The 26,620-nt window shown below is 48.2% G+C and overlaps 1 protein-coding gene across 1 annotated transcript in view; it reads right to left on the bottom strand.

The window, feature by feature from the left end:
* Positions 1 to 271: 271 nt before the first annotated feature.
* Positions 272 to 26,620, bottom strand: part of CIB2 (calcium and integrin binding family member 2) — a 517,364-nt gene continuing 491,015 nt past the window's right edge. Inside the window, exon 6 of the mRNA XM_086959408.1 lies at positions 272 to 1,791. Coding sequence (XP_086815534.1) covers positions 1,770 to 1,791 — 22 coding nt within the window. The 3' untranslated portion in view covers positions 272 to 1,769. The remainder of the gene's footprint in view (positions 1,792 to 26,620) is intronic.

The following is a 26,620-nucleotide window of genomic DNA, read 5'->3' on the forward strand; positions in this document are numbered from 1 at the left end:
TCTTAGTTGTGACTTATTTTAGTTTACGGTTTATATTGTTTCCCAGTATCTAAAATCAGGAGAAGAAAGTAAACCATTTACATGAACTATAGTGAGTAAACAAATGATGCTACTGAGAAGTTTGTTGTTATTTAGATGAAAAATAATAAAAATAACCATGAAGTGAAGGTGAGGCGGATTCCGACACCTTATGTCCAGACGAACCAGAGACCAAGCAGACCTCGCCGGCAGAATAGAGCAAGCGTGCCAAAGAATGATGGTTAACAGTTAATTCAAGATTTATAAAATGTGCATTTTTATTTGTAATATCACCCTAAGAACACTATTTTACAAACACATGAATGGAAAATAAAAAGACATATTTAATAGAATTGATTACTCCGAAGGTCTGTGAAAGCCCCAAAGTGAACGTAGTATTAAAATAAAATAAAAAATAACCTGTTGATTATTAAGAGTTTTCAACCCCTTTAAGGTACATAAAGTGATCTGTCGCTTTGTGGTTATATGGTATGGGCACGGATAGTTGTAAAGATTCTGCATGATTCTGGTGCAATAACATGAGGAGTAAAACAAGTAAATGGAAACATTTATTTAAAAGAGTTCATTAGATCAACAAGCAACAGAAAAAGTCATACCATAAAAAGAGGATGCCATAGTGTTAAGATTACTCAACTGGAAATACAAGAAAAAATGCAAACCATCCCTAAATTTAAAGCAGTAGTTAGTATTCTAGAGTAGCCCAAAATCCGCAGGGCCGAGTAGTAAAACCAGTGAAAAGTCTTCTTTTCGGGAGACGCAGTGTGATGACAGAGCCCTTCTATCGACTGTAGGAACAGTTCTATGATTGTCGTCATGCACCAGTACCCAACCAACACTGGAGGAATCATGACAAAGCGGCTTCTCCGGAGCGGAACCCAAATCCGAGCGACATTCATGCAATTTAGAAGAAAGATTGCATAGCTGGTCAGGAAAAAAAGACTGTCTTTTTTGCCCTTGGTACTGGTGCTGTGCTTCTGGGTCATGACTTTGCGTGTAGCGTCAAGTCTACGTTTGCGAAAGCTATCCTTCCATCGTCGACCACTCCACTGTGGGTCTCACAAAAGATTTAGGAAGGCAAACACGTTGTGAAGGGTGGTTTTGAAGATGGTGGGGTTCATATATGCGGGTTTACAAAGGGTGAGCGCTTCAAGTTTTCTGCTGACGTAATAGGTGAGGGCAACCTGACATTTGGAGGATGACATGGCATGATCTGTGCACATCAATTCATGATACTATTAACATGATTGGGACAAAAATGTTCAATGTAACCCGATTCCCATGCACCAGTCCCAACTGTGTTGCACCATGACGGAGACATACTGAAATTAAGGCCTGTGCTTTCTTCCATGCCATTGGCTTTTATATGCTGTTTAGCTTGTTCCACTTTCCTTCTGCATTTCCTTCACTTTTTTGCATGAAAGACAATATTGAAATTCACAAATAAAAAAAAAAAAACAGCAGGGAAATTCATTTCCGGTATTCTAAACAGGTCAGAATGCCACAGTTGCTTTTCCTGCAGGGAGTGTTCCTGAACTCCAAACACTCCCATCTGTACAGCGATTTGTTGATGCTTCTTGTCCTGTAAGCTGGAGGCCATTTCATCATTTTTTGCAGATTTCTATAAAGTCAGTGTAGTGTGGGGCATAAGCCCCCAAAGTGCCTGAGATTCTGAGACCGACACAGTGTCGCTTCCAACCATGGTGGGTTTCACCGCAAAAGGTCTGACGTCTTCAGATTCTTATGTGAAATGTGCTGGAAAGATAGAAAAGAGATCAAAATTAGGAGCTACTACTCAGATCGTTGTACAGCTTTGACCATATATGCATGCATTCACTCTATTGACAGTGCACGTTCATCACCCTACAAGGAATGGCTGCCATCAGTGTATAATTGATGTAACTAGTGGTTGCTTGTACATTATGGTATTTTATTGGCCGAACTGCGCATTGATGTTCCTCAAATGACAGTAGGCGAGTTGAAGCCCATGTAGCTAAAGTTATATCATCGTCTAAACATTGGACATTTGTGCTAGAAGCATAGGCATTCATTGACATCGTACCAAAAATAATTGTGCATGATCTTTTTAGCTACACAATATATGGCATTTGTGGTATCTTCCATCACTGTAGATACGGTACCTCTAAAAGGCCTAATGAGCCACACTCAAACATATGCATACATCATGAATTTAAATATGGCTGCATCGATCCTGTATTATATGGATTGCATGCCTGGGTTGGGCATCTATGCACAGGTTTCGTTATATATCTTACACATTGGGTGTTTTCTAGACTATCCTGCACGGGGTACTTTTTGGTGATTGTAGGAATTTCATCACAATTGGGCTGTGGGCTCCCCCAGCACTTCCTTATTGGTTTAGTCATTTTAGAATTATATAGCTTTAGCTACATGGGCTTCAACTCACCTACTGTCATTTGAGAAACAATAATAATGTGACTAGAATTTCTTAATAGGATTTACCTATTGCAGACAAACATACCATGTACTTATATGTTTTTCTCCCGTTTGTGTCCGTTACAGTGATATAAATGGCGGCTCCCTGATGAAGGCATACCCGCCGAAACGTCCGGAGTGTCTATACACTGTCGGCTTCTATGCTCATATATTGTTTAAAAAAATCTTTTCCGATTTTCAGGTCTATTATATCATGAACTAATTGGTATCTCCATTGCAGTTTAATGAATTGACACACTATGCACCGAAGTACAATTGTCTAACATTTTCAACAATGTATATAAATAACATTTGCATTTAATAATGTACAGGATAACAGAATTGTGAATCATGCTTTTAATGCAGTACAGATTTCTATTAATTTATAATAGAAAAAACATTTTTATACAAAAAATATAAAAGTATTTTGTGATAATACTACATTAAGTCCTTCATGTTATTCAATGAATTGCAATCTCATGTATATATTGTATGCCTGAACGCTTTTTCTCTATTTTCTCTTGCCCAAGTCTGTTTCATAAACTAATAGCTATGAGATCACGATTGCTGCAACTTGACAGAGGGTTGGAGGTAATGGTAGAAGATATTGGGCCGTAAGGGCTCCCGTCCCCAATACCAGTTTCATACAGGTTAATACCAACCAACCATTGAGACATCCACTGAAGCTGGGCTGAGAGATAATATGACTCAAAGGATGGGGCTCCCAATCCACCCTTCCCCACTGGTAGCTGGAGTTTGCGAAGAGCGATGCTGCAGCGCTTGTCATCCCAGAGCAATTTCCCCAGTAATGAGTCCAGCTCTAATCACCATCTTCAACACCTGTAAATGTATTGTATGTAAATGTATTGGCATTTATATAGCGCACTACTTACCCGTAGGGTCCCAAGGCGCTTCGACCGCTGCGAAACCCTTCCTGGCTTCCCTGAGAGATGGTCCCTTAATGGGTATCTCCAGGGTGAGACCAGGCATCCCCGGCGGTCTGGTGGGGCCGTTAGTGAAGATGAGGCAAGCTAATGCCCAGAGTTGCCGAGTGTGATCGCTGATCAGAGTGGGCACCGAGGCGAGAGAATTATCGAGTCCGCTGACCCTGGTCAAGAAACCTGCCGCGCCGGGAATCGAACCCTGGTCCCGGGCCGTCCTCTGCTCTCGGGTCTGCCGCCTCTAACCAGAGAGACCATACATCCTCAAATTTAGTTGAAAGCATTCTATTAGCTCAGATATTAATTCATCACAAAACAGCGCTTCAGTGGTGCTTCTGCCCCTAGATGCCATCGCCCAATGGATGTAGGCAGCCTACGGATTTCCAATCACAACAACACCGGTGCATGGTCAGAAAGTGCCCGAGCCAGGTGTCTCACCTCCTGCACCCAGGAACTAATATTCTGTGCAGACAACCAAAGCCCAGCTATGACTACATGTGTAATATATAAAAATATGTATCTACTCTTGTTGAGGTGTGTCTGTGCTGCCAGATGCCTATCAGTTAATGTTCTGACATCATAGTCTTTAAGGAGCTGGCAGTGACAGGCCTATGACCAGCTGAACCGGGGAACCAATCAAAATGTGTTTGCAAAGTACAGGTAAAGTCACCACTCCAGAGCAGTGCTTTTGGTCCATTGGCCAACAGCTGACCCCACAAACTGCTAAAGAAACCTGGGTAACTGTTAATATTTTTCTATGCGTATCTCTTATTATGCCCCACAAAATCGCCCTGCCTTGATCATCTGTTTAGTGCATTGAAGGTTGAATTGGACTCCTTTTCTAACCAGTTTTGCTGCCCCTTCCACATAAGAGGAGAATGATGAAACAATGCGGTAAGTTGCCCATCTTTTTGGGAACGTTAGAAAGAAAGGGTAAACCCATAGGGAGTCACTCGGACCTGGGTACGTATCGATACAAAAGGAAGGGGTCCCAGAACAAATATGAATGCACAATAAAGTTAGCTTAATGTCAGAATAAAGAACAGACATAATGAACTTGAGAGTGCGTTGTTATTTAATCACAAAGTACTAACGCACACATTTCTGCACACGGCATGAGTTCACATAATGACAAATCGCAGTGCCCAACAGGTAGTAAGGAGGGAAGTGAAAGTGGTAGGAAATAGTGCAGGGTACGACGTTTCGACCCCACGGACGGCTCGGGACAAATGAGGAGCAGCTCCTGTGTTTTTGGCACCGATTTTGCCACCTCTCGGGCCAGGGGTTGAAAAGGCAGTGCCAGCAGTCGCAAGGAGCAAGCAAGGGTTACAGCTGCAACCCCTAAATGACGTCAATGCTACTAGTCCAGGAGCAGGGAGATTAATTGAAGTGCCGTCCAATCTCTCTTAAGACAGGCGTAAAGCAGTATCTCTATTTACTGCAGGGGATGGGGTAGTGGGGGGGGGGGGGGGGGGGGTTAGGAGGCCGTTGTACTTATTCCACCACCATGAGACATAAAAAGGCATTGGATAAAAACATCGCCAGCAACAGTCACTCACTGTTGTCTTCTAGCTTGCTAGTGCTGTGCAAATTCCGGGATACCTAGTATGTGGATATTATTGCACCTTTAAGTTTTCATTTTCTAGCTGCAGTATCATTTAGTACCTTTGTAACAAAGTAAATACGAAGACGAGAATGGTTTCGAGAAGTTTAATGTGTGGGATAATTCACACACGGCATGCCCGTCCATCTGGCTTGCTATTAGCAAGGTTTATCTCAGAAGTGATAAAAATCCTCACGCTAACTGCCAATTGAGAGATTATCGCTGGAAAACCAACGATAATCTCTCAAAGTTTGGCATTAGCTTGATGATAGGGGCTCACAAACTTAGCCATGATATCCACCTTCCATAGGATATCATGGCTAAGTCAGGAAAATACCAGGTGTAAAAAAAGCAGTACTAACTGCGGTTAGCGCTGCTTTTTTTTTATCACTAACAGGGTTAGCGAAATCCTTGATAATAGGAGAAATGTCGCTTAACAACATTTTTCCTATTATTTTTCTCTGGAACGCCCCCTTTGCATCTCATTAGAGATGCAAGGGGAAGCGTAGAGAAAAAGGGTGCTAACATGCAAATTTGCGTGTTAGCACACTGTTGCTGATAGGGAGATAATTTTATCTCCGCTTTCTTGGCTTTTAAAGCCAAAAAAGCGGAGATAAATCCCTTGATAATATGCCCCAACATTCTTTAAAAAAATATAAAAAAAAATATATATATATACATATATATATATATATATATATATATATATATATATATATATATATATATATATATATATATATATTTGCAATACACACAATCTCTTAAAAATGCAAGTTGCAATACACAATTTCCTCAAAATGCAGGTTGCAATACACGCAATTTCTTAAAAATGTATATTAATTTGCAATTATTAAGGTCTTGGAATAATATCTAATGAAATCATCAAACCTTTTAGGTATTCTTAGCACAAAAACCTGATAGTTCCTCCTTACATTTATTAATTCTAACATCATGGGGCGCTAGAGGGCGCGCAAGCGGAATGGCTGCCTAGCTAAGCAGCTCCCGCTCCTTGGACCACAATCCTACAATTATCTGCTCCCAAAGGCGAGTAACTTCACGAAACAAGCCATTATCCGACGCAGGGGACGGTCCCGATCACTCGACCCGAAGCTCGGCCCTCTTGAGCTGATGGGACCGCTGTAAACGGCATCGGAAAATTGACCCTGAGTGACTGATTTACTGCTTGCGGTCGCTGTGGCCGGCGGGCGCTGCCGCCCTCTTTGTACGGCCTGGGGAACGGAGAGGCCTGCGGAGGGAGAGCTGTGGCGGCCTCCGCGGCGCCCGCAAACGCCAGGAGTTACCGGACTACCATCCCACCCACCGCTACCATATGCAAGGTGAGGAGCCTCTGTTCCTGGACTGGCCGTGCTCTCCCCACTGTCGGGCGTGCTGCTGGGGGCTGCGTTTTGGACGGATTGCGGTGCACATTGCAGGGGCTCTGGGCCTAGATAATTACTGCTCCTGAACGCTGACGATCACCCTGCTATACAGACGGCATTGCAGACATCACAATACTGGGGAGAATGCTGAGGACTGCCGCCACAGTACGTTGAAGGGATAATTGGGTGTCACGGAGGCTGGGAGGCTTTGTCTGGTGCCTGTGGCGGACATATTCCTAGATCGGAGATTCAAACCCGTGCGCATTCCCGCCGACCATAAGGCTACCCGAACACGGAGTGTTCGCGGGCCACGTCCTCCACCACGGCATACCAGTGCCCTGCCTCTCCGCGATTCTTTCTTTGCCTCGGCAGCGTGGATTGGGGCTGAGAGGATCCTACCCCACTTGTAAAGCCCCCTGCGAGCGCTGGGTGAGAGACAGGCGACTGCTGGCATGATTGGGATGCTGTAGTGCTGCTCCATCAGGATTCAAGCAAGCCGGGCCGAAGAGGCTGAAATGCCAGAAACCGGTCCCCGGTAGCTTGTCTCCTTTCTGGTAAAGAATTGGCGTGGTAGTTCAGTCTGCCCTGTTCCCATGATGCACTGGGCCAGGGACAGACTGATTTGCATATAGCCAGGTTCTGAGCTGGGATGGGGCAGTGAGATAAATAACGGTGATGGATCAAGCCCTGATCTTTGGACTGGGTAAGAGTGGTCTGCTCAATTCAGACACTCTGTTCATCACCACCCCCTTTTGTAAATCGATTTTGGCCACTATAGGTGTGGCAGGGTATACTCAGACATGAGTCCCTTTCTCACTGCTCCATCAGGATTCAAGCAAGCCGGGCCGAAGAGGCTGAAATGCCAGAAACCGGTCCCCGGTAGCTTGTCTCCTTTCTGGTAAAGAATTGGCGTGGTAGTTCAGTCTGCCCTGTTCCCATGATGCACTGGGCCAGGGACAGACTGATTTGCATATAGCCAGGTTCTGAGCTGGGATGGGGCAGTGAGATAAATAACGGTGATGGATCAAGCCCTGATCTTTGGACTGGGTAAGAGTGGTCTGCTCAATTCAGACACTCTGTTCATCACCACCCCCTTTTGTAAATCGATTTTGGCCACTATAGGTGTGGCAGGGTATACTCAGACATGAGTCCCTTTCTCACTGCTCCATCAGGATTCAAGCAAGCCGGGCCGAAGAGGCTGAAATGCCAGAAACCGGTCCCCGGTAGCTTGTCTCCTTTCTGGTAAAGAATTGGCGTGGTAGTTCAGTCTGCCCTGTTCCCATGATGCACTGGGCCAGGGACAGACTGATTTGCATATAGCCAGGTTCTGAGCTGGGATGGGGCAGTGAGATAAATAACGGTGATGGATCAAGCCCTGATCTTTGGACTGGGTAAGAGTGGTCTGCTCAATTCAGACACTCTGTTCATCACCACCCCTTTTTGTAAATCGATTTTGGCCACTATAGGTGTGGCAGGGTATACTCAGACATGAGTCCCTTTCTCACTGCTCCATCAGGATTCAAGCAAGCCGGGCCGAAGAGGCTGAAATGCCAGAAACCGGTCCCCGGTAGCTTGTCTCCTTTCTGGTAAAGAATTGGCGTGGTAGTTCAGTCTGCCCTGTTCCCATGATGCACTGGGCCAGGGACAGACTGATTTGCATATAGCCAGGTTCTGAGCTGGGATGGGGCAGTGAGATAAATAACGGTGATGGATCAAGCCCTGATCTTTGGACTGGGTAAGAGTGGTCTGCTCAATTCAGACACTCTGTTCATCACCACCCCCTTTTGTAAATCGATTTTGGCCACTATAGGTGTGGCAGGGTATACTCAGACATGAGTCCCTTTCTCACTGCTCCATCAGGATTCAAGCAAGCCGGGCCGAAGAGGCTGAAATGCCAGAAACCGGTCCCCGGTAGCTTGTCTCCTTTCTGGTAAAGAATTGGCGTGGTAGTTCAGTCTGCCCTGTTCCCATGATGCACTGGGCCAGGGACAGACTGATTTGCATATAGCCAGGTTCTGAGCTGGGATGGGGCAGTGAGATAAATAACGGTGATGGATCAAGCCCTGATCTTTGGACTGGGTAAGAGTGGTCTGCTCAATTCAGACACTCTGTTCATCACCACCCCCTTTTGTAAATCGATTTTGGCCACTATAGGTGTGGCAGGGTATACTCAGACATGAGTCCCTTTCTCACTGCTCCATCAGGATTCAAGCAAGCCGGGCCGAAGAGGCTGAAATGCCAGAAACCGGTCCCCGGTAGCTTGTCTCCTTTCTGGTAAAGAATTGGCGTGGTAGTTCAGTCTGCCCTGTTCCCATGATGCACTGGGCCAGGGACAGACTGATTTGCATATAGCCAGGTTCTGAGCTGGGATGGGGCAGTGAGATAAATAACGGTGATGGATCAAGCCCTGATCTTTGGACTGGGTAAGAGTGGTCTGCTCAATTCAGACACTCTGTTCATCACCACCCCCTTTTGTAAATCGATTTTGGCCACTATAGGTGTGGCAGGGTATACTCAGACATGAGTCCCTTTCTCACTGCTCCATCAGGATTCAAGCAAGCCGGGCCGAAGAGGCTGAAATGCCAGAAACCGGTCCCCGGTAGCTTGTCTCCTTTCTGGTAAAGAATTGGCGTGGTAGTTCAGTCTGCCCTGTTCCCATGATGCACTGGGCCAGGGACAGACTGATTTGCATATAGCCAGGTTCTGAGCTGGGATGGGGCAGTGAGATAAATAACGGTGATGGATCAAGCCCTGATCTTTGGACTGGGTAAGAGTGGTCTGCTCAATTCAGACACTCTGTTCATCACCACCCCCTTTTGTAAATCGATTTTGGCCACTATAGGTGTGGCAGGGTATACTCAGACATGAGTCCCTTTCTCACTGCTCCATCAGGATTCAAGCAAGCCGGGCCGAAGAGGCTGAAATGCCAGAAACCGGTCCCCGGTAGCTTGTCTCCTTTCTGGTAAAGAATTGGCGTGGTAGTTCAGTCTGCCCTGTTCCCATGATGCACTGGGCCAGGGACAGACTGATTTGCATATAGCCAGGTTCTGAGCTGGGATGGGGCAGTGAGATAAATAACGGTGATGGATCAAGCCCTGATCTTTGGACTGGGTAAGAGTGGTCTGCTCAATTCAGACACTCTGTTCATCACCACCCCCTTTTGTAAATCGATTTTGGCCACTATAGGTGTGGCAGGGTATACTCAGACATGAGTCCCTTTCTCACTGCTCCATCAGGATTCAAGCAAGCCGGGCCGAAGAGGCTGAAATGCCAGAAACCGGTCCCCGGTAGCTTGTCTCCTTTCTGGTAAAGAATTGGCGTGGTAGTTCAGTCTGCCCTGTTCCCATGATGCACTGGGCCAGGGACAGACTGATTTGCATATAGCCAGGTTCTGAGCTGGGATGGGGCAGTGAGATAAATAACGGTGATGGATCAAGCCCTGATCTTTGGACTGGGTAAGAGTGGTCTGCTCAATTCAGACACTCTGTTCATCACCACCCCCTTTTGTAAATCGATTTTGGCCACTATAGGTGTGGCAGGGTATACTCAGACATGAGTCCCTTTCTCACTGCTCCATCAGGATTCAAGCAAGCCGGGCCGAAGAGGCTGAAATGCCAGAAACCGGTCCCCGGTAGCTTGTCTCCTTTCTGGTAAAGAATTGGCGTGGTAGTTCAGTCTGCCCTGTTCCCATGATGCACTGGGCCAGGGACAGACTGATTTGCATATAGCCAGGTTCTGAGCTGGGATGGGGCAGTGAGATAAATAACGGTGATGGATCAAGCCCTGATCTTTGGACTGGGTAAGAGTGGTCTGCTCAATTCAGACACTCTGTTCATCACCACCCCCTTTTGTAAATCGATTTTGGCCACTATAGGTGTGGCAGGGTATACTCAGACATGAGTCCCTTTCTCACTGCTCCATCAGGATTCAAGCAAGCCGGGCCGAAGAGGCTGAAATGCCAGAAACCGGTCCCCGGTAGCTTGTCTCCTTTCTGGTAAAGAATTGGCGTGGTAGTTCAGTCTGCCCTGTTCCCATGATGCACTGGGCCAGGGACAGACTGATTTGCATATAGCCAGGTTCTGAGCTGGGATGGGGCAGTGAGATAAATAACGGTGATGGATCAAGCCCTGATCTTTGGACTGGGTAAGAGTGGTCTGCTCAATTCAGACACTCTGTTCATCACCACCCCCTTTTGTAAATCGTAGTGGGAGGGGGGGCGGGTTTGCTTGGGGAGAAACAGTTTACACACGAGGGAGGCAATCAAGTCACAATACACTATAGTCGATGTGACGGGGTGGACTCGGGTCCGCCTGGCTTACCTGTCTCACCTCTCTTTGAACAGCATACAGGCGCCTGGCGGGGAGCTGAGGAACTGGACGACACGGACACGGAAGATATTGGAGAACACTGTTTCTTTAATTGGGCGGAGCTGGACAACGATAGCATCACCGGACACGCCCCCTCGGCTCAGGTAAAGGCCGCCCAGGAACAATCTCAGGTGTGTTATGCACTCGGAGGAGTCGGAGGTGAGAGCGACGAAGAGCGGAGTGAAGGAGAGGACGAGCGGAGATTGAAAGCGGAGACGGAGGAGAGGCGGGAGTTGAGGCGAGAGGAGGAGGCAGGAGAGGAGGCGAGAGAACACCGGAGGCAGGAGGCAGGAGAGGAGACGAGAGAGCATCAGAGGAAGGAGGCTGGAGAGGAGACGAGAAACCATCGGAGCCAGGAGACGGAGACGGGACCAGCGGAGAGAGGACGACGGGGAAAGCCAGGAGGCCAACAGGAAGGCTCTTCGCCCAGCCACACTTCATCGAGGGAAGTGTGGCTACCAGAGGTACGGTCACGGCTTGCGGGCTGGGCGGGCTTTAAGTGGACGAAACCGCCATAGGATGACCTCACTCACACCCTGTGCACTACCCCCTCCCTCACTTCCCTGCACCCTAGAGCCGAGTTGTGCACATGTGAGTCCTCACTCCCTTTCCCTGTGAGATCGGTCCGACCAGGAACCTAAAACGCTGTTATTTTTTTCTTTCTAACCTGACGAGACGCCCCGACACCGTGGAGGAGAAGGATCGGACTCCCAGTCCCAGAAGACACCGGGACGAGAGGAAAACAGCGTCTGAGAAACGACTGCAAAGACTCACGGACGAAGCAGAGACAGCACTTCCTTATTACCGTAAAACCACATATCGTAAACGCACTTTCAAGTCAATAAAGCCTGCGTTTCCCAGATTCCCAGTGTCTGTGAGTCTCCTTTAGGGGATAGTACCCACCCCCACGGCCCCGATCATACCCCTACCTACGGTACAGGACCAAGACGACCCCGAAGCGCTACAAGTGGTGGAGAATGCGGGCACCTCGATAGCCATCTGTGACACAAAGATGGAGGAATTGCTGCAACGGCTAGTGAAGGGGCAGGAGCAGTTGGGGTGGGCTATAGAACAACAGATAGCCACTGCCCAGGCGGATAGAGATGCGCTCAGAGACTCTGTAGTAAAAACCTTGGGGGAGCTACAGCCAATAAGGATTGATCAAGCCGCCAACCCAGTGCGGGAAGTGAGACAACCCCCCACCCCATCCGGCATATCCCTACAAAAGTATATTGCAGGAGAAGACCCGGATGCCTTCCTTGTAAATTTCGAGAGGGTAGCCCTCGTATGCGGATGGCCTTTGGAGAAATGGCCGTTTTTTCTGGCCCCTCTGTTGACAGGTGAAGCCCAGGCCGCGTACCAGGTGGCCAATGGAAATGGACAGACACCCTATGCCCAGATAAAGGTCATAATCCTGGACCACCTAGGGCTAGACGCAGAGGCATATCGCGTACGCTTCCGCAAGGAAAGAGGGACCCCTGGCGAAAACCCTAAGACTCTGTTCTTTCGCCTGAAGGCAGCAGCCGATAAGTGGCTAACCCCCGCCCAGAGTAGTAAGGAGGCTATAATGGACAAGATTTACTTAGAGCAATATCTAGAGGCTCTGCCATTCGGGACCCAACGCTGGTTAAGGCAACACTCCAACCTGACCACCGCACAAGCCATTGAAATGGCTTCAACATTTTCAAGGGCCCAACCCCGGATACACCCGATGGAACCCGAAAAGAATAGCAGAGCTCCGCTTCGAGTTGACCGGAAACCCCGACCCCCTCCTGGGTTACCTGCACCCAGACCTGTGCATCCAGACATAGCCCCATTCAGAGACCCTCAATGCTTCGATTGCGGCACATGGGGACATATTGCTTGATTTTGCCCTAAGAAGAGGGTACAGGAAGAACCCATGGAGGTTGGCTATCTACCCCGACCGGTGATGTTTTCAGTGGAGCTGGGAGGGGCCTACCACGTGAGTGTCCAGGTGAATGGTAGGAGCGTTAAGGCTCTGTTGGACTCGGGGTGCAAACAGTCGGTGATGCAGGGTAAGTTTGTGTGTGTTTCCCAGGTAATACCAGAGTCACTAGTACATATAAAATGCATCCATGGGGACGTAAAGAGTTACCAGGTCGCTTGCGTCCCCTTAGAGTTAGAGGGGGGGCGGCGGATAGTGGTGAAAGTAGGGTTATTGGACTGCCTACCAGAAGAGCTCATATTAGGGACAGATAACCCACACTTCCTAGACCTTTTTTCCGAGACCTTGAAAAGAAGGGGGGTGAACCCAAAGTCAGTACTCATAGCCCCTGATCCCTGGGAGGGTGACAGAAGCTTTCAGTTCGCCCAAGCCAATGACTCCACATTGTTTAATGCCTGGGAACAGGCTCATGCCGAACAAGATAACCCCAATCCCAGATATCCCCGATTTCTGATACAGGAGGACTTGCTATACAGGCAGGCGAAGCAGGATGAACCTAAACAGCTACTTGTCCCGGTATGTTTCAGAGAACAGGTTATGTTCTATGCCCACACCCATCTCCTAGCAGGACACACAGGCACTGAGAAAACCACGCAGAACATCCTAAAGAATTTCTACTGGCCAGGAGTCTAACAGGACATCCAGACTCACTGCCAGACCTGTGATGTGTGCCAACGCAAAAAAATACACCGACCACCGGCTGCTCCACTGCAGCCACTACCGATCATAGGGACCCCATTCGAAAGGGTGGCAATGGATCTCATCGGCCCTCTCCCGAAGACCAGCAGAGGAAACCAATATGCCCTGGTCATTGTGGATTACGCCACCAGATATCCCGAGGCTTTTCCACTCAAGTCACCCACCTCCAAGAACATCGCGGAGAAGTTCCTGGAGTTATTCTCTCGGGTGGGATTCCCGAAAGAGATACTTACTGACCAGGGCACTCCTTTTATGTCACGGGTAATGAAAGAGGTGTGCCTCATGCTAGACCTCCATCAAATCAAGACATCGATCTACCATCCTCAGACGGACGGTCTTGTGGAACGCTAAAAAGTATTTTAAAGAAAATGCTTGCAGCCAACCAGACCGATTGGGACCGTTTGCTTCCCCTGGCCCTATATGTTATTCGAGGGCAAAAACAGAGCAGTCTTGGCTGTTCATCCTTCGAAATGTTATACGGAAGACACCCCAGGAGCCTACTAGACAATAACCAAAGAGTATTGGGAGGCTGAACCCACAAGAGGCACAAAAACGCTGCTGGAATATAGCCAGGCGCTCAGAAATCAGATAGGAAAGATAAGGGAACTGGCTTATTCACAACTGGAGAAAAGTCAAACCAAGCAAAAATCCCACTATGACAAGGGGAAGAAGTGGAGAAAACTCGAGGTACACGATTGGGCCCTGGTGTTGTTACCCTCAACCACGAAGAGGTTCCAAACGGAGTGGCAGGGACCCTATCAAGTCCTGGAAACCATCGGGAACACCACCTACCGGCTACGATTACCTGGACGGAAGAGTCAGATTTTCCACATCAACGTCCTGAAAAAGTGGCTAGGGGCGCCTCCCCTCACCGCCTATACGATCCCCGACGAAGGCCACAAGAAAGACAGCACTGTACACAACCTGGTCATCAACGAAGAGATATTTCAAGACCAACGAGAAGGATTAGAAAGACTCCTACAAAGATGTGCGGGAGTCTTCTCTGACCTCCCCCGGATCCACGAACCTGGCCGAACACCAGATTGAGACCCCGAAAGGGATCATCATCAAACAACGACCATATCGGATACCAGCCGCCAAACGAGAAACTATCAGCAGGGAGGTGAAGGAAATGATCCGCCTAGGAGTCGTCCGTCCATCAAAAAGTGAATGGTCATCCCCAATCGTGATGGTGCCTAAACCAGGCGGGAGCAGCAGGTTCTGCATGGACTTCCGGGCCCTAAACGCGGTATCATCCTTCGATGCCTACCCCATACCAAGGATCGATGAGTTAATCGAGAAGTTGGGGGAAGCTAGATTCATCAGTACCCTGGACCTTACCAAGGGCTATTGGCAGGTGCCATTACGCGAAGAAGACCGCAAGAAAACCGCGTTTTCTACCCCTGACGGTTTATACGAATTTACCGTGCTCCCGTTCGGACTACACGGAGCCCCTGCGACGTTTCAGAGGCTGATGAATGAGGTGCTCCGGGAACATCAGGCCTACAGTTCAGCGTATTTGGACGATATCATCTTCAGCCCCGACTGGGAGACACACCTCAGACATCTGGAAACCGTCCTGCATCAGCTAACTAAAGCTGGTCTTCACGTCAATTCAAAGAAATCGAGGATCGGATTTCAAAAAGTAAAATACCTGGGATATGTGTTGGGCCATGGACTCATTGAGCCCCAAGATGAGAAGGTCCGGGCTATTGCAGACACCCCGTTCCCCACCAACCTCCGAGACATGAGGGCCTTTCTGGGGCTGGTAGGGTACTACCGAAGATTCATTCCCTCCTTTTCGGACATTGCCGCACCCCTCACGGATACCTTGAGGAACAAAACCCCAAAAAACGAGTTTCAGAATCCCACCCCTGAGATGAGACGGGCATTTATGTCCCTCAAAAAAACAATAACTTCCCGCCCGGTCCTCGCCTCTCCCGACTTTACCAAACCCTTCATATTGCACACAGACGCCTCCGATTTTGGGATCAGGGCTGTTTTGTCACAAGTGACGGAGGAGGGGCTCGAACACCCGATATTGTACATAAGCAGGAAATTGTTCCCTAGGGAGGTGAGGTACCCCACGATTGAAAAAGAATGTCTGGCGATCAAGTGGGCAGTAGATAAACTGCGGTATTACCTGGAGGGACACACTTTTAGCTTGTACACCGATCACTCCCCTCTTCAATGGATGAGCCGCAACGCATCCAACAACCCCCGAGTCATGAGGTGGTTCCTGTCCTTGCAACCCTTTTCCTTCCAAGTCTTGCACAGAAAAGGGAAGGACAATGTTAGTGCGGACTTTTTGTCCAGGTTTCCTCTCCCCGATCGGGAGAATCGTAGGGGGGAGGTGTGTGACGGGGTGGACTCGGGTCCGCCTGGCTTACCTGTCTCACCTCTCTTTGAACAGCATACAGGCGCCTGGCGGGGAGCTGAGGAACTGGACGACACGGACACGGAAGATATTGGAGAACACTGTTTTTTTAATTGGGCGGAGCTGGACAACGATAGCATCACCGGACACGCCCCCTCGGCTCAGGTAAAGGCCGCCCAGGAACAATCTCAGGTGTGTTATGCACTCGGAGGAGTCGGAGGTGAGAGCGACGAAGAGCAGAGTGAAGGAGAGGACGAGCGGAGATTGAAAGCGGAGACGGAGGAGAGGCGGGAGTTGAGGCGAGAGGAGGAGGCAGGAGAGGAGGCGAGAGAACACCGGAGGCAGGAGGCAGGAGAGGAGACGAGAGAGCATCAGAGGAAGGAGGCTGGAGAGGAGACGAGAAACCATCGGAGCCAGGAGACGGAGACGGGACCAGCGGAGAGAGGACGACGGGGAAAGCCAGGAGGCCAACAGGAAGGCTCTTCGCCCAGCCACACTTCATCGAGGGAAGTGTGGCTACCAGAGGTACGGTCACGGCTTGCGGGCTGGGCGGGCTTTAAGTGGACGAAACCGCCATAGGATTACCTCACTCACACCCTGTGCACTACCCCCACCCTCACTTCCCTGCACCCTAGAGCCGAGTTGTGCACGTGTGAGTCCTCACTCCCTTTCCCTGTGAGATCGGTCCGACCAGGAACTTAAAACGCTGTTATTTTTTTCTTTCTACCCTGACGAGACGCCCGACACCGTGGAGGAGAAGGATTGGACGCCCAGTCCCAGAAGACACCGGGACGAGAGGAAAACAGCGTCTGAGAAACGACTGCAAAGACTCACGGACGAAGCAGAGACAGCACTTCCTTATTACCGTAAAACCACATATCGTAAACGCACTTTCAAGTCAATAAAGCCTGCGTTACCCAGATTCCCAGTGTCTGTGAGTCTCCTTGAGGGGATAGTACCCACCCCCACGGCCCCGATCATACCCCTACTTACGGTACAGGACCAAGACGACCCCGAAGCGCTACAGTCGACTATCTACTGTAAATGGTACAATACCTGTTGTATCGCCACTTCTGGGGTGGGGTGCAATGATAAGTAGCTTCCTATGGCGGGCTTAGGGTCTGATACGCAACTGAACTGCATCTCATGGAATGTTAGGGAGCTCAACAATGCTAGAAAATGTCGTGATGTAATTGCCTATCTTAACAGACATAATGTTCACGTAGCCATGCTACAGGAGACTCACCTGTCACCAATGGTCAGAGCCACTTTTGCAAGCAGGTGGGCTAGACTCCGTGCATTTTCCTCCTACTCCACATACGCTAGAGGAGTAACTATTCTGCTTAAACGTACAGTGCCCTTCCATAAATACGGAGACTTACTGGACGGCGAGGGACGCTATGCATTATTATGGGGGCGCATGGGCCACGACACAATTACATTCATAAACTGCTATGCCCCCAATTCATACATGCCGTCCTTTTTTACCACACTTTGGGGCAAGGTCCTGGAAGTGGGATCCCGCCATGTCATATGGGGAGGAGACTATAATCTGGCACCAATACCTCATTTAGATCGATCAGATGGAGCGCATCATTATAAACCGAAGGCCAGGGAGGCTCTGGAGGGTATCATTGCCGAGGGCAGCCTTGTGGACGCCTGGAGACACATACACTAGCTCCAGAGAAAAGGCACACACTTCACATCGCACATGGGCACATGGTCACGATTGGACTACTTTCTCATCTCCAAAGGGATCACCTCGGAGGTTCTGGGGGTTGTACACGCCAAGAACGTACTCTGATCACAGCCCTGTCCTACTACATACATGCATCCCTGGATGGGACAACCCTAGGCCGAGTTGGAGATTACAACCGGCGGCACTGCTGGATAGTTTGTTCCGCGCTGAGTTGGGGGAGGAAATCGCCGCTTACTTTCCCAGGAACAGGGGGTCTGTGGGTTCAGTCGAATGCATCTGGGAGGCCTTTAAAGTCACCATAAGGGGGCACTGTATATCTAAAAGCTTCGGGGTCCTGCGTGACATATGAAACACTATCCACTCATTACACAGGGAACTTAGAGCATTAGAACTTCGCATGGTTGAAGACGATAATCCTGATCTTCACGCAGAATTTAGAGACAAGCTGTCGAAGTACGAGGAAGAGGCTAATAGGGAGGCAAAATTTTGGGGGAAACATTGGCAGGCCAGAAGGTATTGCGAGGGGGACAGACCGGGGAGGGCACTTGCGATCCTTACACGCGCCCCACGAGACCACATTATCCTAGAAATTGCAGATGACCAAGACCACATCATTAGGGACTCAGATGCACTACTCGAAGCCTTTACATCTCACTACAGCGTGCTCTACACTACTGATACTACGGCTGATGCACCATATGCTGATTTCCTCGGAGATGTGGCGCTATGCTGGCTCAGTGATGGAGATAGGGCCTTCCTGGCCGCCCCCTTACGAAATAGATGAGATTCGTGATGCCATCTTGTCATTAAAGAACGGTAAGGCACCGGGCCTAGATGGCATTCCCGCCGAGTTCTACAAAGCCTATATCGACATAATGGACCCTGTCCTCCGAGAGGTATACGAGGAGTCGCTGACCGACGGCATCCTCCCTTGCTCCGTGCGGGAAGACGTCATTACCTCGCTCTTGAAACCAGGCAAAGATCCTGGCTCTTGCGGATCGTAACGCCCGCTTTCCCTTCTAAATTGCGATGTTAAGATCCTGGCAAAGGTTTTGGCCATTCGGCTGTCCCTCCTTATGACCAGGATTGTTCTACCTGATCAAGCTGGATTTGTTCCTGGCTGCTTTACCTCGCACAACCTACGCACCCTGTTCTCCCTGCTTCGCACAGTCCACTCCGACTTAGCAGTAGCTGCCGTCTTCCTAGATGCCACCAAGGCATTCGACTCTGTCGAATGGCCCTGCCCTATCTGTTCTCTGTCCTGGCGAACATGGGGTTTCCTAGACTCTTTATTTCCTGGGTCCAGCTACTCTATACACAACCCACCGCGAAGATCCTCATCAACGGTTGCCTATCACACTCCATCGCCATTACCAGGGGTACGCGTCAGGGGTGCCCCCTATCCCCCCTCCTCTTTGCCATTGTGGTCGAGCCTCTAGCCTGCAGACTACATCAGCTGCATCGAGCAGGTGTGGTACAGTGCCTCCAGCACCAAAAAGATGTGTCTCTATACGCCGATGACATTACCCTCTATGTCAAACACCCGGACCTCCACCTCAATTCTTTATTACGAGAATTTGTAGTATTTGGCAGGATGTCGGGGATACACGTAAATTGGTCCAAATCACAATTCTTCCCCCTAACCGATGCAGTGATCGACTTCTCCCTTGATTATCCGCTCGAGTGGTGTCGGACAGATCTCCGTTATCTAGGTATCAAAATATCACGCGACAAAGATGAAACGCTCCGCGCCAATTACGGAGAAGCAATTACAAAACTCACAGCCATGGTTGACCGATGGATCGCACTGCCGCTCTCCATGGCGGGCTGAGCGTCCCTTATCAAAATGGTGATATTGCCCCAGTTTCTATATCTTTCCCTCAACATCCCATACTATCCGGGTGCGTTCTTCTTTAAAACTTTGAAATCAGAACTCTGTCGGTTATTCTGGGGAGGTAAGAACCCACGGCTGAGGTGGTCCACGCTGACTCTACCTTGCGAAGTCGGAGGCTTCGATGTCCCTGACTTTGAGGCATATTACCTATGCGCACAAGCACATTATGCGTTTCACTGGCTAGTCCCGACGCCCTTCATGCCTCAGCTAGCGGTAGAGGATGGATCGTACATCCCATTCCACTTAATGGCCTACTTCTCTGTCCAGAGGCACTGATACAGACACCAAACGTCTCGGTCTCTTGCACTCTGGATGGGTGGCGCCGCATGGCTAAGAGGATGTCCTGCTGTCTGTCGTACTCCCCCAGAATGCCGTTGACGTTTCATCCTAACCTTGCCCTTTTACAAGAGTGAGGGTTTCGGTTGCTTTGCGAACGCCTGCGGATTACCTCGTGGGGCGAGCTATTCCTAAACGGTAAATTCAAATCTGCAGATGTTTTTTTCGCCTCCTGCGGTCACACCCCGCTGGATGTCTTTTACTACCTGCGCCTTCGTCAGGGCATGAAAGACATACTGCCTAAGTTCCCTGAGGAACCTGAGATCTTTCTCCCCCGCCACTTTCTGTTATGCTCGCAGGAAGGGACACACCTGGTTGCTGGACTTTATCGCCAGCTCAGATCTGTCGCCACGCTACCCGAGGCGGGGGCTCGAGCGCGCAGGAGTGCTGATCTAGCCACGGAACTTACTGACGACCACTGGCAATACTGCTGTGCCCTGACGGCTCGAATATCGGCCAGCAGAAGATTTAAGATAATACTCTACAAATTCTTGCACCAACTATATTATACCCCAGTAAAAAAACACAGATTCCACCTGGCCGATGACGACAGATGTGAGCACTGTCATGCTGAGCACACAGGCTTCCTGCACCTGGCTTGGGAATGCCCTCCTGGACGTTTATACTGGCAGCAAGTGACTGACGCTCTTACAGCAATGACTACGGAAACCATCGCTGCTTAGGCCGATCCTCGCACTACTCGGGCACACGTCCCACATCTCGAAAACCTGCAGGAAATTCATGGACATGGCCTTGCTCTTGGCGAAGCGTCGAGTGGCATGTCGCTGGGGCAGAGGCAGAGCCCCCAAATTCAAAGAGTGGCTGACAGATATAACTTATTGTCAGGAGCAACACCTCACCTTTACTGAACTCCTACCGATCTCTAGCCAACCCAAAGATATCTGGAGTCCGTTGGTCAGCTATTTGCTTGTCCAGGCGGATGACAACGGTATCCCTGCGGAAGGGTCTGTTGGTGATTAACTAACTCAGGGGCACCTGGGGCTTCCGACTGCTACCTGCAGATGCATACACCACTCCCAACCTATCACTTCGACACACTGCACACATGTTGCCCTACTGATCGCACGCCTGCATAACATTCTCTGCAAATTATCCACTGACACTACATACGCAGATGTTATCGCCGGACCCTTGCCTGACATGCACTCCCTGCTGCCCTGGCAATCCCATATACCTTTATTACCGGACCCGGCACTGCCCTGTGGTGCTACACTACACCCCTATCCTCCAGGTGAACAAGTACCACCATGACTGTCATACGTCATTGCATTGCTTTGGAAGACCTTTGATATGTACTGCTATATTTTGTCCCAGGACTCTACTCTCGAGTGTGGCTGTTAGACCTCACAGTTTTGTTTTAAAGTTGGGAACTGTTTAATTGGACTACAAACAAACAAAAAACAGAAAACCCTGTTCTGCTGCGGTAACTCCTAAGGTTCATGTCTTCTGCACTAGCTGTTGGACACTCATTGTATAGTGCTGAATTGACGCTGCCGGGCCCCCGGGATGCCGGTTATACAGCTGTGTTATTCCTATTACAACTTCGTCGCTCAGATGCACACAATGCTGCCGGCCTCCGGGTTGTAGGCATAAAAAGCTGTGTACTGTCTATAATATTCAATAAAAGCAGTTTGAACACCCAAAAAAATAATAATAATAATAATAATTTTTAACATCCTGATCTTCAACAGTGCGTGAAACCTGAGCAGTAGTTAACACCTGACCAGTGGTGCCATCATATTATTCACACATCCTCTTATTCTCAAAATCTAATTACAACCAATGCGCCCAATTATGGTCATGTGTAGATAACTCACTTTTCTCCTGTTGCATGATGTTAGACTATACAGGTGTAACTTTTACTAGTTGCCTTTTGTTCCACCAACATTTGCCTGTGATAAACGCTGCCCCTTGGCTAACTCTGCTGACTTGTGCAGACATAGGAAATTTGGACTCCCCTTTTCTGACTTTAATGTTTTGCTCTTATCAAAACCCAATCACCACTCACAATATCCTTTTTCCAGTACACAATTTTCTCTCAAAGGCGACTTTCATGGCTACTTACTTCATGACAACTGTAACAGTAATGCCTTCTGTATCAGTTAGTGTTACCTTTCTTTTCATTCAACCACAAAAGAAACAGAGCAATATGCACCTCACTGCCTCGAATAAGCGAGAAAGGTATGGCGAAATATTGTAGCTCCACACTTTTTGTTCAATTAAGTCCTTGAGATCTACCCCTGAAGCTCACACAGTTTGTATGCCTTCCTTCATGACTTTATTTCCATGTTCCACTAAACCATTTGAAGTGGGTGAGTACAACGCCACCTTCAAATGTTTTATTTCTTGTTCAGACATAAATTTGCACATTCACTCCAAAACAAATTGTGTACCATTGTCTATGACAATGACTTCAGGAGCTCCTTCAATTAAGAACACCCTACAGAGAAATTCAATGGTCGCACTAGCATCTGGGTTGTCCTCAAAAATATAGTACATCCACTTTATTTATTTATTTATTTATTTGATTTGTATAGCGCGTTATAGCCACCGGGGCCTCTAAGCGCTACTTTGAAAAGTAGTCAACAGACAAAATGAGATACCACTTGCTGATGGGCAAACTACATAAGGTCCAGAGAAGTCTATGGTAACTTGTTCCCATGCCACATCTGAAAACTGGTTAAGTACAAAGTGGTTCTGTTGGGTAACAAGAAATTACTATCAAGACAGGCTAGATCAGCTCATTACACATTGAATAAACCTCTCTGAAAACAACTGAGAATAAAGTCTTTATATGAGTAAAAAACAATCACGATACACAAGAATTTCTTCATTCTGTGATGCCACATGTCAATAGATGGTGAACCGTTAAGAAAACATGTGATAAACGTGACTGTTGGTGAACAAAGTGATCAGTGCAGTAAATTCAGTGACACATATATACAAATTATACATGGGGAATTAGGAAGGCCAGAGTGTTGAATTAATACTCCTAGGAGGCAAGAAGTAGCTATACAAGCTCATGGAGTTATCTTGACCAGTGGTCAATAGCTGGCCACCAATAATGTTGTTTCAATTTGATACATGTTTTTGTGGAACCCAGACGACCTTAGTGTGCCTTGTTTATGATTGCACTGCATAATGCTAAAGGTGGGACAAAACGGTCACCACGGAGTACAATGCCATTTATGACCGACAACTCCTCAGCAATTTGTGAATAGATTTTCAACTCTCCCCTCAAACATCTGGTTTCTGGCCATTTAGCAATAGAATATTCAATGACTTTAGTTAGTGCAGAATCGTTTGTGTAAGCCTCTGACCTGTCCTTTTCAGTTACAACTGCTTCATAATCTGCCACCGGATCCACCATAGCCACCCATTCAACGTCGTCTGTAAAAGACTCATCATCATCATCATCCACTGGCATTTGAGACCAGCAATCTGCCCTGAAGTTTTTTCCCTAGGGATGTGCTAATAAGAAAAATTGTACTCCTGTAATTTAGACACTAGTCTAGTTAGCCTGGCTGATAACTTGTTGCTGCTAACTTTACTGATAATGTAAATCAGTGGCTTATGATCAGTGAAGAGTTCAAACTCGCTTCCCCGGAGGAGCCGCCACTGAATCCAATACTTTGATAAATCCCAGGCTCATTACTCTGAGTAAATCAAGCAGCACCTCTCTGATTAGGAGAAATCTGAGACTGCTACACCCCTGTGTAAAGCACACAATCCATGATGGACTGCTCACCTCAGACATGTGCAAGTCTAAATCCAATATGGTTGGTCCTGATCTGCAGTGGCATAGAAGAGCTAAAACAGATGTAATGGAACATCAACCAGAGGAATGGTGAAGAATTTCTTGCATAAGCCTTTCCATCGATCACCATATGGATGCTACAAAATCCGTTGGTGCATTGCCTAGCCGATGGTTAAAAACCAGCATGCTCCAAAAGGAGGTCCAGTGTGTGTGTTTTGTCTGTGTACCATGTCTTAAAGCCACAATCAAAACTAGTGTCTTTGGCATTACAGTCATCAATCATTTTATATTTGCAGTTGTGTGTTTCCAAAATGTTTTTCGTATCTGCCATGTTAGGATAAAAGCGAACACGTTACATTCCTACTAGAGTTGTGATGGGAGGTTCCTGTATTATCAAAACGTAACTATTCATTCAAATATGTAAAGTTTATTTGATCTCAATTACCTGGTTAGCTGAAGATAATCTGGTGCCCAGGATGAGCCTGATGACAATTGTGGATTTAAAGGTTAAACCTTAGCATTGTATATTACATTATGTTTGCATTTCTAAAGAGACACAATGATTTACTGGTTGTAGAAACATGGATTAAAATGTATGAGTTATGACTGGGTGTAAATCATAGCCTTATCTCTTGAAGGTTACTGTTTCAGCGCTAGCTCCTCTTTGCACATATCTTAGCTCCTCCCTCAATAGGTGACATGCCAACTCTTAGCTAAGTTGAGAGACACCTATCACTGAAGGATGATTAATAGGTGAATAATGAAAATAGTTGTTAGACCTGGCCCTTTTGAAAGGTGTATCCCCAAGCTGTTTGCCCTTTGCCTCCTATTTTTCTGACCCTATTTGTGTTGGCTATAGGATTCTAGGCACTTTACCACTGCTAACCAGTGCTAAAGTGCATATGCTCGCTGTATAATTGTGACAATGATTGGTTATCCATGATTGATATATTTGATTTACTGGTAAGTCCCTTCTAAAGGGCACACTGTGTGCCAGGGCCTGTAAATCAAATGCTACATGTGGGCTTGCAGTACTGGTTGTGCCACCCACATGAGTAGCCCTATAAATGTATCTCAGACCTACCACTGTAGTGTCTGCACACGCAGTTTGTAAACTGCCATGTTGACATGGCAAGTGCACCCACTTGCCAGGTCCAAACCTTCCCTTTCCTTACATATAAGGCACCCCTAAGGTAGGCCCAAGGTAACCTCATGGGCAGGGTGCAGTGTATGTTAAAGGTAGGACATGAAATATTGTGTGTGACATGTCCAAATAGTTAAATACAGTGTATTTTATGTTTTCACTGTTAAAAGGTTATCTGTCCCATAGGTTTATAAAGGGGTTGGACTGTACCATGTTTACATGTTTGACTTACCCTAGGGACAAAATGGGAAAATCATGTTTTGACTCTCTGAATTCAAGATTTATTAACGCACCTTAAGGTGAAGGTGTTTTTTAAATCCTGTGTCTAAAAATGCCACTTTTAGAGAGTGAGAATTTTCTTATTTCACCATTCTGTGTACCTCTGGCTGTATGTGGATTCAGCATCTGGTGTGTGGGTGACAGAAGCAGAGATGTGCATTCACTCTAGACAGTCACAGAGGGGGGTTGAGGTGTGCCCTGCCTTACCTGGGTGACTCAGTGCAGAGCTGAATAGACCTGGTTTGCATTTAGAGTGGGGTGAGGAGTGTTATTTACACCTGAATAGGCTGTGTCTCCTTTTACACACGCTGTCTCCACCCCCTGTGGTCATGCTGCACCAGTGAATGCAGAACTGGTTTGGACTGAGGTCAGGGACCCTTGCCACAAACAGAACAAATATATTTTGGGGATATAAGTATCACACCTAAATCCTCAAAACTTTGGATTACTACAGGGAACGAGAGCAACCTGCCAAGAGGAATAGCAGAAGGACTATGTGAGGAGCACTACCTTTTCTGAGTGAGGGGTGGGTTGGCTCTCAGTTGCTGCTTCTATCTGTGGTGGAGGAAAAATACTGATTCTTTTTGCCCTGCTGTGGTATCCTGCTTGTGAAGAATCCCCAATGGCTTGTCTGGGCTGGCACCCGTCCTCCCCCTGAGGACCAGTTGGGAGATACCTTGGATTCTTCTGTGCCCCCCAACAAAACCACAAAGTAGAACTGGTGCAGGGAGTCAGGGGGGCCAGCTTTTAGAGGACTGCAAATGGATAGAGTTGGTCACCAGGAGTAAAACTAGCCCAGGATAGTCCAAATCGTCTCAACAGGGCACGAGTTATGCCCTGTTAAAGTGTGTAGAACTTCCTCACCGGGAACACGTGGAACGCCACTGCTGTTCGATCAGATTCCCCTGGGTGGGCCAGGGCCTTGGGGAGAGCTACTGTGGTTGTTGCGTTGGGGGCGTGTGTGTGTGTCCCCTCCCTGTGCCTCCATCACACCCAGGGACCCCATCCCCCGAGCGGACTCATGGTAAAGAGGGCCTGGACCTCATCTCTCGCCCTGTGTGCTTTCTGTACTAGGAAAGCACGATTTGTAAGGACGGAGGAGGGCTGCTGCCTCCCCCGCGTGGTCCACTCTCCCAACTCCCCGTGCCTGTGTCTGGAGGGAGTGGGAGGCGACCGTGAAGGGCTGCTGTCTGCTTGCAGGCAGACCTCCATAGCAGTTGCCTGCTCCTGCCGCAGTAGGCGTGGGTGCTCCTGGGGCAAGGAGCCGGCGAGGAAAGCAAGGGATGGGCTCCCCAAGTTGCCCTCTATCAAGGATCAGTATTAAGGTGCCCGGTGGGATGGCCACCTCAATGAAACCCTTAGACCCAAAGGAAAACAAAGCCTAACAGGGAAGCGGCTCTCCTGGCACAGCCGAGACCCGATTCTATGTTATTCACTGCACTCTGGAATCTCGCATCATAATGGTTTGCAGGCCCTTTGGTTTTGATTGAACTTTTGCCCATAACTTTGCTTGGGGTGGTCCTAGGAGGATGGGACCACCACCGAATCATTCAGCATGATGTGCTCTTTCTGTTCGAGTCATCTGCGTGGTCCTCATCCTAGGTTAGCAGGGACCCCAAAATCATCACCTCCCTCATTGTTTGTTGGAATTCCAAGCTCACT

Source organism: Lissotriton vulgaris, chromosome 2_2 (genome assembly GCF_964263255.1).
Source record: "Lissotriton vulgaris chromosome 2_2, aLisVul1.2, whole genome shotgun sequence".
NCBI lineage: Eukaryota > Metazoa > Chordata > Amphibia > Caudata > Salamandridae > Lissotriton > Lissotriton vulgaris.